Raw genomic sequence first — 14,659 nt, forward strand, 5'->3', positions numbered from 1 at the left:
GGTAACTGTGCAATCTGAGGCCTGATGAGCGACGCGTGATATGGGCAGGGTCTTCAGCCCTAGATGCGTGAATTACAAGCTTTTCAGTCTCTCAAAAACTCTACTTGAGTAGCCTCCTTGGTTCAATCTTGTCTCCTAGCCTGAAAATTTTGGAAATAATGAAAGTTCTCGATTACCGACAGCAGCGCGATGATGAAGAAGGATCATGATCACTTGTTCGTCCAAGATGTAATAAAAATCAAAATTTAGTTTAAACGTAAGTATGCCAATACTAACAGGCCATTGATCATATGATAAGGTTTCAGTTTATCTTGGGCTGTTATGTGGGTAGTTGGCATGCTGTCTGATGTATGTTTTTGAAAGTGTTATTTTGAGTTGGTTACCCAGATAGCTGATGCATCAGATACCAATCAGATTCTACTCAAGATAACGTTCAAGGACCATAATGAACCCAAGTTGCCCAGAACCTTGGATCAATCCCAGCTTGTCGCTGTTCCAGAACAGCTAGTCTCAACGCCCTCGCAGACCGATCTCCTGTAACACCTGGACCTTCTTTCAGTAAATCACCATAAAAGACCTTGGAGACAAGACCGCAAGTTTCATCCTCGGCTTTCCACAAACTAGCCACTACACAGGGTACACCAGCCATTTGAAACCCAGCGGCAAGATGGATCGATTCCTGAGGGAGCATTGGGTCACCTGTGATAGCCGTCTCACATGCTGATACATAGATGAGAGAGCAGTTTAGCTTCTTTGGCGCTGACATCATGCTTTGAACGTCGAGGACGTTTCCTCTCATGATTTCGCCATTTGCATCTTGGGTGTACCAGTCTCGAAGGAGGAGACCACTGCGCGCTGGGTTCAAGTTGTCCACTTCGCCGTGGCAGGCGAAGTGGGCGACCTGTGAGTTTAATAGGCCCATGAGTGCCTCTTTTCGGACTGGGCGGTCATGGATTACGGCGTCGTATCCTCCGCGAGTGAGAATTGTGTCAATATTGTCGATCTCGCTTGAGGCATGTTGCAGTGGCGCAAGGTGATCTGTGGTCTCCATCTTAACCAGCATCGCTTTCTGATGTCCACCATTTTGCATGATCTCTTTCTCACGATCTCTCACAAATGATAATCCTCGAAGGGTATTTGTATAGGATGGAACGCATCGATCGAGCACCGTGCAACGCTCTCCCGTCTCTACTGCACGTCGATGATCTCCAGCCGCATGAATGGGCCAAGCATTAATGCTGCTCGTCGTCAACCACCAGACCCTCGGCAAAATTGCGTCTTTAGGAGCCCCATCGTACCCCAGGCTGTGTAGAATCGGTTCTGCTACAACTTCCCAGAGCCATGTGAGTAGATAATGTAGAAGATCCCCACGCTGACCATCTCCGTCATTCGACATATCAATGGCTTCGCGAAAGAGTTGCTTGTGCTCCCTGATGTCATCGACAGTGAATTTGGGAAGTGAGATTTTCCGGATGTCAGTGGTGGTAATGATGAGAGCGTAGCCCCCACTCAGAGGTTCCGTTTCGACAATGACGATTGGACCAGACTCAGCAAGTTCATAGAAGTGCGAGTCCTCGCGTGGAAGCCTGAGAAAATCCCGGAACCCATCCTTTGCTCGGATCTCGGCTATCAGTTCCTGAAACGAAGTCGACTTGTTGAAAGCCGCCTGACTCTGCAAAAACTTCTTATCAAGATCGAAGCGTGCAGCGCGTTGGCCCCTGACCTTCTCGGAGTTCCTCGCTTCGATGAACCGACTTGCCAAATCTGGGAACTTCTCCTTCAGCTGGTCCAGGCCAGAATCCACGCCCTTGTTGAGAATCTCCTCCCACAAGACACATCGACTTCTCTCATATAGTTGAAGTGCTTCAAACACTGAATCTCCAGCGGCAATCGAAAAGCAAAGAGCAAGTGTCGGCACGGCTTGAAACTTCTTCGCTTGTCGTAACTGATCAGCCCGCGTGGTACAAGCATATACCGCAAAAGGGAGATCCTCAGCTGCTTCTCGGATGTAGTTTCTTGCAGCTGTCGAGTCCTTTGCCACCACATGCGCAAACATAGATGCGTAGACTTTCATCCACGCGAGCGCATGACGAGCGATACCTGGTGCCGATGCGAATTGAGCCGTCATGATCAAGTATGCATTTGCAGCGACGGTGCTCAATGGAGCGGGACTGACAGTATAGATTGCGATGAGTAGTTCGGCTTGATTGATGAGCAGGCCTCCACGGTTAATGTCGTCCATACCACCCATCGAGATGCACTCTTGGAAGTTCACGAGCGCATCACGAAGGTCTCGCAGGCTGAGTGTCTTCTTAGCTCTGTACTGCAACGCACGCATCAAATTAACCCGCGCTGAGAATAAGTAAAACTTATCCATGCATCCACAAGAGAGAGCCTTGTTGAAGTTATTCTCAGCTTGAGCAAGAAAACTTAGATCTTCTTCTCGGTGGTATTGGCGAAGATATGCTGTTCCTAGCATATTATGCAATGCCGAGATTTCGACCGGTGGGAGGTTGAGATTCCTGCCCAGAACCTCTTCAACAATCTGACCAGCTCTGATGACATCTCTGACATCCTCGGTATCGTCGTATCTGAGCTGAAGGGCGTGACTGAGGCTTCTTGTCCTCGACCCAGCTCGAACCTCAGTAGGCCCAGTTGCTTCGAGACACTTCTCAAAAGACTTGATGGCTGTGTTGATATCTTCCAACCTCCCTGAGAACTTGAACTGATACATGGCTGTGTTTCCGAGGCCATGCGTCAGCATGATGTTCATAGTACCAGCAGAAGATCCCTGCTGTTTTGAGACGTCAAGGCCGTCCTGATATGCTTCAGTGGCCTGTGAAAGATACTTGACATCGCCGGTACATTGGCATTTGACGATGTAAGCGTTGCCGATGTCATTCGTAACAGTAAGATAAAAGGGATCTGTTCGTGACGCTAATACTTTCGCTGCAACAAGTGCCGTTAAAGCACCATCGATGAATTGCTCTTGCCCCGGAATCTGAGCTGACACAAAAGCAGCCCTCCCAGAAGCTCTCAAACATCGAGCTTTCATAGGGTCTTCGAGGTCGTTGAGAAAAGGCAAGACATCGAGATTTGCCTGACACGCGTTACGTAAATCATCTTTGTCTCCATTAGCTTCGAACCTGAGGAGAAGTGCTATAGCGAGTTGTTGGTAACAGTTGATCTGTTGGTGGCCTTGTAAATCTGGATGGCCGAGGGCGTCTTGTAAGCACTTAACAGCCTGGTCAATCTCTGAGAGCAGTCCGGTTTTGCTGAATTGCTCTTCATGAGCACCCGCTTCTCTGATGAGTCGTGCTGGTGGTTTTGGTGACGGGTCGATGATCTGGAGCTCATTCATCCGCTCGACAAGCTTGTCTGCTTCGATTTGCGTTTCTCGGTGATTGTTCTGTTCAGCCCTCTCACCCAGTGCATTCGCCAACTCTTCCAGTGCATCTGTCGAGTTTGGATGAACCCGAAGGGCCTGTCTCAGGTAGCCGATTTCTGCAGAAGGGTCTTTGGCATTCTCTTCTTCATTCAGCTTCTGCTGTAGCGACGCCAGGTTGATGAGGCAATTAAAACGATCTTTCGAACGCTTCTCTTCAGAAACTGCGAGGCCTCTGTTGAGAGAAGCTTTTGCCTTTCTGAGGTTCTCGATATCCTGGTTCAGGTCGTATAAGTGAACGAAACACGCGGCGCGAGCACGATGGATATCTGCAATGGTGTATCTGAAAGGCGTCGAGTCGAATTGGTTTGGGACCGAATCCTCGGCCAGCTGGAGAGTAGCCATACTTTCACGAAATAAGCTTTCCTGATTTTCCTTCTCATATAGGGCCCTCTCCTGTTGTAGCTTTGCCAAACCAAGATAGAAAATCGGCTTCCCTGGGAAATTAGTTGCCAACGCTTCATGGAAAGCCGTAGTCGCATCCTCAAAGTCGACGTCTTCGTGTGTTGCCTTGTACCTTTGTGTCAAAATATCGCCGAGGTCATCCAGATGCAATGCTCGGTTTGAATGATCCCGCGGTCCAAATTCAACAGCTTTTCTGAGATATTCCACTGCCCGATCCAGAGCTTCGGACTCATTATCTGGAGCTGCAACCTCCCATTGTCTCCGCAGAACTCTTCCAAACATGCTGACAACGACCCCTCTCATAGGCTCGCTTTTGAGAACGTTGAAAACAGCCAGAGCGCCCAAAATAGCGGCATCCTTCAAGCCAGACGTATTGTTGCCGACGCCTCTCGTCATCAAGACTTCTTCACTTGCCATAGAGAATCGCCTTGCTCTCTCAGAGCGATCCGAAAGCATGACAGCATAAATATACTTGCATGTTTCCGGATCCACGTCCTTTAGAAAATCTTTACTACGGCAGAACTGACCGTCCGGAATGAGCTCTTCATCTTGCTCTTGAGATGCAATCAATGTTGCCGCATGCTCAAGCTGACTTGTGAGATCTGATGCCATGATGAATGTTGTGAGAAGCCGGCACTTGAGCAATCATTTAGTAACAGGAAAAGAGGGGAAAGATGACTTGCTCAAGCACTAAGGATCAGTAACAAGACATATGATCACTGGACTCTGATGCGGGGTTTTCATCCTAATGTATGTAAGAAATTTGAAACATTGGTTCCAGGTGACATAAAGATTGAAACGATGTTAGGACAATTTGCGGGCAATTTAAAGGCGTGGTAGACGAGTTTATTTTTCATCGATTATCGAACGGCCGAGACAATTGTGCAATTAGACCAGCTGATAGGGTACAGTATCACAAGCTGAAGCGCAATGTGACATTGCGCGCATAAATATTGGCACACTATTAGCGCCACCTCGGCTAAATCGGGTTGAGATACGAGGTATTTGTGCTGCCTTGCGTTTACCCAAGATAAGAACTGACTTACTACCCCTCCATCATATAATAAAGTCTTCCAAATAACTAACAATAATGGGCAAGGCTTTAGATCTCAAGTATGCCGAGCTCATGCGAGCGCATCCTTTCGGCACGGCGTTGTACCTACCAATTCCCTCGAGTCAGTTTCAGCCCGGATTCATCGGATACTTTGACTCGACTGGGGCCTGGAATCCTATCGGAGACCTCACATCTTCGTCAAGCTTGCCACCGGGTTTGTCATCCATCGACGGCACAACATTGAAGCGAGCGCCGTCTCAGAAACAAATGTGGGGACCAAAGCTGGGCAACGAGACAAGAGGTCGCGCCATTGATCTGAGTGTCGGCCTTGGGGCCATACCTATGCTGGCTGCAGCTGCACTGCCCTTCGAAGTTTCTGCCTGCTTCCGATTCCAGGCAGATAAAAATCGTGGAGCAGTTCTTCTGACCAGTGGTCCTGTTGCCCATGAGCGGTATTATCATAAAGAGCCTCTCCTTCAGTGGATGAAGCAAAACGCAAAAAGCATAGTGAAAACATATCCCGAGGTCAGAGAAAACGGCTTGTGGATTATCAGTTCCACGTGGACAGCAGAGAATGCATCGGTCAATTGCTGGAACTCTAAAGACAAAAGCGTTGATGTTGGGTTCAGCACGACGGCCCTTGAGTTTGGCGAAGTGGCTCCAAAGGGAAGTTACCTGCACGGAGGGAGTGCAGAAGGATGGATAAGCACTCAGAGTGATGATGTAAGTTCTTATTTCCCTCTCTGCTGATTGCTTAATTAACAGGTACAGAACGACAAAGGCCATGTTGTTTTCTTCCATGGCATCAGGTTCACATTGGTTCCCATTCGCGGAGTGAGTCACCAAGCTGAACCGTGAAATGCATGAAAGCTAAACAATTGCAGTTGACAGAGAAGAAGACCTCCAGACAATTTCGAGGAGAAAGTCCAGCCACGCCCGCATCTCTGACAATATTTGAGGACGACTTGGGCAATGGGACTTTTGAAGTACGGTATGAAGACCAAACTGAGAAGGAGGAACAAGATGCAGTGCACCAGGACGACGATGAGGAAGACGCGTGGGAGTAAACATTGCTGTGTGATGATTGAATGTCAAAGGTTACTAAGTAATTATTTAACACCAAGCGGAAAGTGTCCTTGTACTTTGATTTCTGAACCCATCATAATTGTAAGTTTTGAAGAGGCCAGGAGTGCAGTAATACAGCTCATGTTGTTAAGTCCTGACTTTTAAGCGAAACTTATAAATCAAACCAGAGCCACTAGTAGAGTACTGCGCCTCATATAACACTGTGATGGGGATATATACTTTCTTGAACAAATAAGCTTGAACGTTAAAGGATTGGGTGTTTTGCCTTGAGCCTTTGCGCTAGAATATGTTTAACTTTTGACTTTTGTAATACAACTAAAGTATCTCTTTTCTTATCACTAAGATGATTTATTTCTTTCATATAAGAGACTAAGAACTAAGACCTACGTCTCAAGTTTTCTTTTCCTTTTCATTATCCATGTTTCACAAATCTTGCTACATTTCATTATACAGGAGGCCGCCCTCCACAATCTCCATAACCACTCTGCTTCATGGTGATCTCATTGGATCAACCGAATAACCATAATGGATCTTCTCGACAAGCTGAAAAGCCTGACTATCCGCAAGCCACATGGAAGGTCTATCCCCCCAAGCCAGATGCTGATACCAAAACCGGTCCAGAGCGGTCATGGCTCAGAAAGCAGCAAGAAGAGAGTTCGCCCCGCAAAGATACCAGTCGCTGTCATTGATATGATGATCATGCCCAAACCAAAGTCATCACCACTGAAAACCCTTCAAAGCCTCCCTACAGAGCTTTTGATTCAAATCGCCACTCTCCTCGCCCCAATCGACCGCGCAAGCCTTGCCTTCACATCAAGTTGGCTTCATGGGCTTTTCGGCAACGCCACAAAGCTTAACGGATTCGATCGTTGGAAACTTCTTAAACGGCTTGAACAAAGCAACATGTGGCCTTCTGAAATCCTCTGCGAGATTTGCCGGAAATTCCATGAGCCTCGCAAGAGCCGCCGAACATTCACTGAAAAAGAAGGCCAGCGAGCCTGTATCCGTAATGGCGCTTCACATCTTCAGCGATTGTCCATATCTCCGTATCTTTCGAGGGAGATTCATTTCGATGTCATGGCGGCTATATCGAGGTCTCATCATCTCACGCCAAACGCGCTATTTCCAGGCGAGCCAAGTGTACAGTTTGTGGCGCCGTATGTTAATGATGAGGACGAACTAGTTATACGGCTACAGCAGACTGTACATTTCTCCCATCAGGGGCACGTCCTCATAAAGTCACAGAGGATACTGTTTCCCGGACGAGATGCGGGCCGCGAGGCGAATAAGATCATTCAGGGTACTGGAACTCTACACCGGGTTCTTCAGGAGACCTACGAACTCGGTACGATCTGTGGGCATGCTAGGTGGGCTGATATTTATCCGTTCATCACTCGCCCAGACGAACAGTTTGGATGGCACCAAGGACAATGGTCATTCCGCCATTCATCATTACAAGAGTTTGACCTTCCCGGCGAAGAACTACAAGAGTGTCTATGGACTCACAAGGGAGATTGCTGGGTGAACTGCCAAGCAAGGACAAGGCTTGACAGCGCCCTCGAAGGTCGCATATGGTCTTGTGGCGGTTGTTCAACTGACTACGCCGTCAACATCATCCGATCTGAAAGCTCGTGCGCGAATTATATTGTCATGACATCATGGAAAGACGTCGGGACTTGTATTAGAAGGGATGATCCGCTGTGGAAGGAGCATATGAACTACGGTGTTCATGCGGGCCACAAACGCGAAGAATTTGGTAAGATCGCGGGTGAGATTGAGAAGTTGACGAGGGGCACCGGGAGGCAAGTGTACTATTTCCCTCGCATTTCGAAGAAAAGGCTTCGGGAGATGTTCATTGATGAGGGAGGATGTGAGGAGAAGATGATCACAAGAGATGTAGAGGTAGATTCGTGAGGTTGTTTTCTTGCCTGTCACTCGTAGAGCACGAATCGAGGGATGCAGAACACGGCGACTTCTGTAACAGCTAACTCAACATTGGTTCAATATGTCCATACACGGAGAAAAGAGCAAGGAGGTTTTATACGAGGCTGGCGAGTCTAGTCGATTAGCAAGGTTCTTATGTTACTGGTCGTAAGAACTGACGACCTCACTCTGAGAGGCTTGACCTGGCATGCCCTGAACTGTTCATCATCAGTGACACGGATGACATGTGCCCCCTCAATGTGCATTTCACTCCATTCAGCCCATGTCACCGAACCAGACTGACTGAATGAGCGATGGGGTCCACTTGGCCGATCTCGAGCGCCTCTCCCGACTTAGGTAAGATTAACTCTCCGTCTTATGTGAGATTGAGTTCACGGATGTAAGTGCCGAACGGGAGGCTTGGCAGGCAACATGTCGATCAAGGTCCAGCCAATCAGCAATAAAAAACACAGCTTAGGTACGGATAATATCTCCCTCTTATTCCAGGCATAGCCGACCAGGAAAGGCGCGTGGTTGACTGGCGGTTTAACATGCGGCGCATGTGGCTATGCTCCCTTTTTTAGCACGGCTCTATCAGAACGTCAGGTCATAAGGTCATCCTCCCGACAGACTCTGCAAGGCATCCGTAAGGTTAAATTTAGACTGCTGAGGGAAAGGTGGTCCTACTCATCCACCCGACCAATCTTATGGCAAAAGCTGTTTGATAGGCTTGTTTCAACCGAGTGCAAGATGAGAAATGCAACCAAGAGAATAGTAAGACGTGAATCAATGCAAGGTCTCTGTTTCATTATAATATTACTAAAACCGACTACAAACCTATAATACGTTCATATGAAAACATTATTCTGGAGCGTATTAGGAGAAAGTCATCAAAACTCACTTGATGCAGATTTCACTACCGTCTTATCTTCTGATAGTCCCCAAGATCCAGAATCTCGGCCATTTATCCACTTTTATCTAATTGAGATGCCGAGGTATACTATTAAGCTACAGTAAATGAAGTTTCACACGGAGACAACTCGAAGAAGAAGGAAGCAGTTCAAAGGTTCCGGCCAAATTTGGTTGTTCTTGAGATGGGTGCGGAGTTGAGTAATCATATGGATACATCGCCATCCTTGTCTCGCTTGTGAGCAAGCCAATGATGCAAGGGCCTGAACGAGCAACCCAATCATAGAGGGATCGGAACGGAGAATGCCAAGACTTGCGGTCCATAGATATGTTTATCTTAGTCAGACACAATGGTATGATGATCTCGAGTATTGTGGGATCTGAATCCTTTGAGGGTCGTATAATCACTCAGGCGCAGAAGCCGTACCATATAGAGAAATTTCGAGAGAGACCATATTGAGGAGGTCATAATGGGTTTGGTATAAAACTGCAAAGCTTACATCTTCCATTTGCCAGAAATATCCTTTAAGCTTCTAGTTAAGCTAAGTGCATCGAGACGTGAACATGCGGATACTTCGCAGCGGCCATGCCGCCGTCGCAATCATACTTGGCCTTCTTCTTTGCCCCCACACGAGTGTTTCTCATCCCACAGATGGTATCTCATCCCATGGGAGCGACAATGCGCCTGATATCGATCGCCTGGACGTTCGAGGCCACGATTCTCGAGAGTCGCCAAGCTTTACTAACTTGGACCCGGACGGAGTCGATAATTTGACCGCCACGGTTGATCAATCGTCCGGCCTTCATCGCAGAGCTTCCAAAGACTTTTACCTGAGAGTAATGCCACTTGGTGCTTCTATCACACAAGGCTACAAGTCAAGTGATGGCAACGGCTATCGCAAGTGGCTTCGATCTCAGCTCCGTTTCCATGGCTGGAAAGTCAATATGGTGGGATCGGAGAGGGATGGTACTATGGCAGACTCGGTGAGTTGAACAAGCTTGGAACTTTATGCAGAGGCAGAGCTAACACTCGTTAGGACAATGAAGGCCATCCTGGTTGGATGATTAACTCCGTATTTGGCGCCTGGAAAGAAAGTAAGTGGATGAAACCCAATTTGGTCCTTATCAACGCAGGATTGTCAGTACATCATGCTGATATGTTCAATATACACGGCTGACATGGTTACAGGAATGACTGCAACAAGGGAGGTGATCCGAGCAAAGCAGGTGAGCGGACCAAAGAAATGGTAGATGACATATTCGCCAGCGTCCCTGGCGTAACAGTCATTCTATCTACCCTCCTGAGAAACGGAGATCCGGACCGAGATGCCTGCTCCAAAGACATCAGCAGGCAAATTAGGAGCGTGGTAAAGGGATACAAGAAGGGGACCCGCATCGGACTCGCTGATATACGTGATGTCATGAAGCTGAGCGACATTGGGCCGGACAACGATCACCCGACCGACGATGGCTACAAGTGGTTTGCTGGAGTCTGGTGGGATGCCATCAGCCAGATCGAGGATCGCATACAGCCACCGGCAGCAGTCAACGGTATCAACGATGCAGCCACTGGACAGACCAACCAGTGCAAAAAGGTTGCTGGAAACTCGGGCCTGCCCGCTCAGTCTCAACTTGGGAGTGGCCACGATGATGGCAACTACGTTCATGCGAGCACTGCGCGCGGGACTCTCGACAGCGCAGTCATCGACAAGGGCAGTGACCCCAAATCAATCACTGATGCAATCCCTTGGCACATCTTCTTCGCCAATATTGTCAAGGGCGACCCCAATGCGGCTCGCACAGCCGCTCTCGATGATTGGATCCGCGTTTACCACAATACCAAGGACAAGAACGCATACTGGTTCCGTCAGAACCTGGGAGGAGGCAAGTTTGACAAGTCCGTACAGTTTGACGTTGACATGAATTGTGATTTGGGCCCTCGTAAGTACTCTCAGGTGCTGCACAGTTCCGAAACGATGCTAATAGTGGTTTTGATCAGGCTATGCCTTCGCCGATCTTGTGAGCATAACTAAAATAAGACGCTTTTCAGCTGGAAGAGACTGACAAATGGTAGAACAATGATGGCCTGGATGACTTTTTCTGCATCAAGGAGAACGCTGTGTGGGCCTCACTCAATCGTGGCGGGAACCCTCCAAAGTTCGAAAGTATCGGGCAAATTATTGGCGATTTTGGTGGCTTGAAAGCAACCGATGTACGCATCGCAGGTCAGTGGTTGTTGCAATCATCCCCCTTGCCCTGTTACTGATTCGAGTTCCAGACATCGACGGCGATGGAAGAGCGGACTTTTGCTTCGTCAAGTCCGCAGGCGAGATTGTGTAAGCAATACCTGATCGCGGCAGGTTTGATAGCTGACAGTGCCAGATGCTCCCGGAATGGTGGCTGGGGTGATAAACCACAATGGCAGGGATTCAGCACAGTTGATGGAATCCGTGGCACTGTCTTTGACATCGATCTCCCGGATAAGTCCGGTATAATCCTTGGTAAGTCCTATCCTGATATCACTTCTTGACCATGAATCTAACAGAAGCGGCAGCCGATATCAACGGAGAGTATGTCACTTTCACGTCCATATCTTGATGATCAAAGGCTGGCAATGCCTGGGCTGACATCTCTACACAGTTTTCGGAGCGATGTCCTATACATAGGCGGCAATGGCAATGTCCGGACATGGATCAACAATAGAGGAACCGGCAAGGGCATAGTGAGTCTAAGATACAAACAATGGTCAAGATTGAAAGGATTGGTTTATTAACAACAGTCAATAGGTGCCCAATTGGAGATCTGCAGGTCTTACGCACGCCGGTCAAAGCTCCACTGGCGTCCAAGACAGCATAAAATTTGGGCGCATCTACGGCTCCAACCGCCTCGACTATATTCTCCTCAAGGAACAGAAGGATACTTATGATGTTCTTGTCTGGGAGAACAAGGGACAGGGCGGCACGAAACTCAAGGCCGACGGCAGCTATTACTGCGATATGCGCAACTCTGGCAGCGACGACCTCGTTTGGATCTACCAAGACGGTAGGGTCGATGAGATCAACGTCAACATCCACTCGCCGCCTGCATGGGGCCATGCTATCTCGTTTGACCTCAGGGTTCCTGGACCGAGAAACGGTATACACTTGGCCGATTGGACGGGCGATGGCAAATGTGACATCATTGTACAGGAGAAGGCAACTGGGGCTCTGACTATCTATCAGAATACTTACCAAACGGCGTCTGGCCGCATGACGTTTGACAGCAATACTCTTCATGCAGCGCCCGGTTGCAACCAAGGCTGGGGTGTCGGGATATTCGACCTGGGAATGAGGATTCACGACATTGAGTAAGTCCCCCATAGGCAAGATCTTGTCCATGGCCCGGCTCCAACTTAGCCATGTCGAGGACTAACAAATCTTACCAGCGGTGATGGGCGAGCTGACGTATTGTGCATTGAGAAGAACGGACTCATTACGGGTTGGCTTAACAAGGCCTCCGGGTTAGAATCCGTTGGTCAAGTCAAGTTCTCAGAGGGATGGTAAGCTACAATTCCCGCACCTACGCCTGCTTCTACTCACTACTCCTCAAGGGATCGAGCTAGCATACGGTTTGCCGACGTAGAAGCGTCTGGAAGAGCTGATCTTCTATATGTCGACAAGTACACGGGAGCTGTCAATGTCTTTACCAACAATGGGCACAAAGCTCAAGGAGGGAGTTCCTTCTCTTGGATCAACCGTGGAATGCTCTACAACCCCATTGACCGAGGCGAGAACATGGTGGGTTGATACTTCTATGACTGATGCTTGCTAGCTGATCCATTATACTTAGCACTTTACCAACCAAGGCGGTTTAGGAAGAGCTGATATGGTCAAGCTTGATCCGTCAACGAACAAGGTTTGTTATTGATCTCAAAAGCTGCTCTTTTGAAGATGGTGTAGGCGTGGCTGACACCTAGAAACCAGGCATGGACGTACTGGAACAAATGTGGCTCAACTGGTGGAGACGATGCTCCTGCAGACAGTAAGTAATCATCACTCTGTACATGGCATTGTGTCTTATACTAATCTTACATTACTAATTGCAGAGGACCCTGGTCTACCCAAGACAGGTGGCGGTTCTGTAGGCGATGACATCAAGGAAATCGATCTACCAGAGAAGGCCGTGGACACCGACAAGATTTGCAAGATGAACTTTGACTCCAAGGACCAAGCCAAGATATCCGAGACATGGACCAAGAGCGGTGCGGCCCAGTGGTTCAAGGACTTCATCACCAAGAACAAGGCCGAGAACTGGACAGATAAGTTCTTCAAGGCCGTCATCGCCGGTGGTCAGCAGGGCGGATCAACAATGGACTGCAAGGATCTCGGATCGACAACGTGTGTTGGACCTGGCGCAACGGCTTGCACAACGTACACGCCGCCCGAAGCCTTTTATGTCCATGTGCAGATTTCCAATCTGTTCAGCGCTCTTCACAAGATCTGGACAAAGTCTGTCAACTTCAGTATTGACCAGCTATCAGGCGGTATCAAGGATATCGTCGATAAGTATGGTGAACCGCCCAGCGACGACCGTGCTTTGATCCTCAACATGCTGATTGGCATCCTTACCTCAGGCGCCGGCCTTGGAGCAAAAGCCCCCGGTATCTCAGGCTCCCTGACCTTCTTGTCGGGCGCCTTCGCCCAGGCGTCTGCCAACAGTGGAAGTTTCAGCAAGGTGGTCACCAAGGAGGATCTCAAGGACGACCTGGAGAACGCCTACGGTAAGGTTTTTGGTGCCATACTCAACGTTACCAACGGATATGTCGAGGGAGTCCTCTCAGGTAAGCTGCCTGATGAAATCAAGGACACTACCGCCGAGGACTTTGTTCTCGACAACTTTGATCAGGGCCAGTGGTTATCAGAGCCGGCTGTCACAGAGGCGATGAAGACATACGTCGAGGGCACGCATAAGAAATGGGTACGTTGCTGTTCTTTGTCGGCTGATTGTTTGTGTTCTTGTCGAACTGACCTTTATTGCAGCTCGAGTTTGCAAAAGCGAGAGCGCTTATGAATGGCAATGGCAAAATTGATGGGTGGTATGCTTTAATGGCGAGCCATGTATGTATTCGCTTCCCTTCCTCTTCAAAATGCTTCGCTGACTTGACTTCCCTCTTTGGTAGCCCGACGACGAGTGCAGCCTGGTACGTTTTCCTTACCTTCTTCTCTTTCCTAATATCACTCTGACTTTTATATGCGACAGCGAAGAACTGAACCGAAAGATCCAACAGATTGGACGCAAAAGCTAACAGAGGAAGTCTGCACTAAGAAGTTGCCTGGATGTATCTGGCATGATAAGGTATGACTTTTGATGTTCATCCGTCAATGAAGATACCCAGCTATACTAAACCCCCCTCCTCCAATCGTACACCTCAACTAACAAGTCGTGTCGTTTTATAGCGCTGCATATGCTTCGGACATAGTGACCACCGTTATCAGGGGGGAACGATTCGACGGTTTGGAATTCTATATAACGACGACTTTGTTTCCGAGATCACTGAGATGGAGAAGGTTGTGGACGACTACAAGGCCGCGCTCATCAACAATTACGAGTGCAATAATGGTGAGCCCTCGGTGCCCAGCCAAAAGGACTTGGACATCAAAAAGCCTATCGCATACCCTAAATGCTTTATCTCATTTTATAGGCTGAAGGAAGATGAGAGATTCTATTGCGAGATTGCTAAGGAGCTTTGGTAAATGCAGGTTACCACTTAGATCAACTCAGACTAGCATTCCATGATATTGGGTGATCTCTCATCTCATTATCATTGTAGAAGGAATATCTTGTATCAATAAGAAAAG

The 14,659-nt window shown here is 48.4% G+C and overlaps 4 protein-coding genes across 4 annotated transcripts; 3 read left to right on the forward strand and 1 right to left on the reverse strand.

Annotated features, from left to right (window-relative positions):
• Positions 1–220: 220 nt before the first annotated feature.
• On the reverse strand, positions 221–2,817 carry FOBCDRAFT_233819 (CHAT domain-containing protein). The gene has a single exon (XM_031192906.3). It carries the CDS (start codon positions 2,771–2,773, stop codon positions 434–436), a length of 2,340 nt encoding a protein of 779 aa, XP_031031752.3. The 5' UTR covers positions 2,774–2,817; the 3' UTR covers positions 221–433.
• Positions 2,818–4,886: 2,069 nt separating this feature from the next.
• On the forward strand, positions 4,887–6,107 carry FOBCDRAFT_233822 (uncharacterized protein). The gene is made up of 3 exons (XM_031192907.3): positions 4,887–5,627; positions 5,676–5,738; positions 5,789–6,107. The coding sequence occupies exons 1-3, from the start codon at positions 4,941–4,943 to the stop codon at positions 5,969–5,971; spliced, it is 933 nt and encodes a 310-aa protein (XP_031031753.2). The 5' UTR covers positions 4,887–4,940; the 3' UTR covers positions 5,972–6,107.
• Positions 6,108–6,515: 408 nt separating this feature from the next.
• Positions 6,516–7,904, forward strand: FOBCDRAFT_281677 (uncharacterized protein; the record flags this gene model as incomplete). The annotated part of the gene is made up of 1 exon (XM_031192908.2): positions 6,516–7,904. The coding sequence occupies one exon, from the start codon at positions 6,516–6,518 to the stop codon at positions 7,902–7,904; it is 1,389 nt and encodes a 462-aa protein (XP_031031754.2).
• A 1,482-nt stretch (positions 7,905–9,386) lies between these two features.
• FOBCDRAFT_281678 (uncharacterized protein) lies at positions 9,387–14,554 on the forward strand (the record flags this gene model as incomplete). The annotated part of the gene is made up of 19 exons (XM_054707606.1): positions 9,387–9,806; positions 9,860–9,960; positions 10,012–10,763; positions 10,822–10,841; positions 10,897–11,047; positions 11,101–11,158; positions 11,205–11,323; positions 11,377–11,392; positions 11,463–11,544; positions 11,609–12,168; positions 12,247–12,360; positions 12,412–12,598; positions 12,651–12,716; positions 12,785–12,842; positions 12,907–13,778; positions 13,841–13,918; positions 13,981–14,001; positions 14,061–14,156; positions 14,258–14,554. The coding sequence occupies 19 exons, from the start codon at positions 9,387–9,389 to the stop codon at positions 14,552–14,554; spliced, it is 4,068 nt and encodes a 1,355-aa protein (XP_054563581.1).
• Positions 14,555–14,659: the final 105 nt, after the last annotated feature.

This window comes from Fusarium oxysporum, chromosome XI (genome assembly GCF_013085055.1).
Source record: "Fusarium oxysporum Fo47 chromosome XI, complete sequence".
Classification (NCBI taxonomy): Eukaryota; Fungi; Ascomycota; class Sordariomycetes; order Hypocreales; family Nectriaceae; genus Fusarium; species Fusarium oxysporum.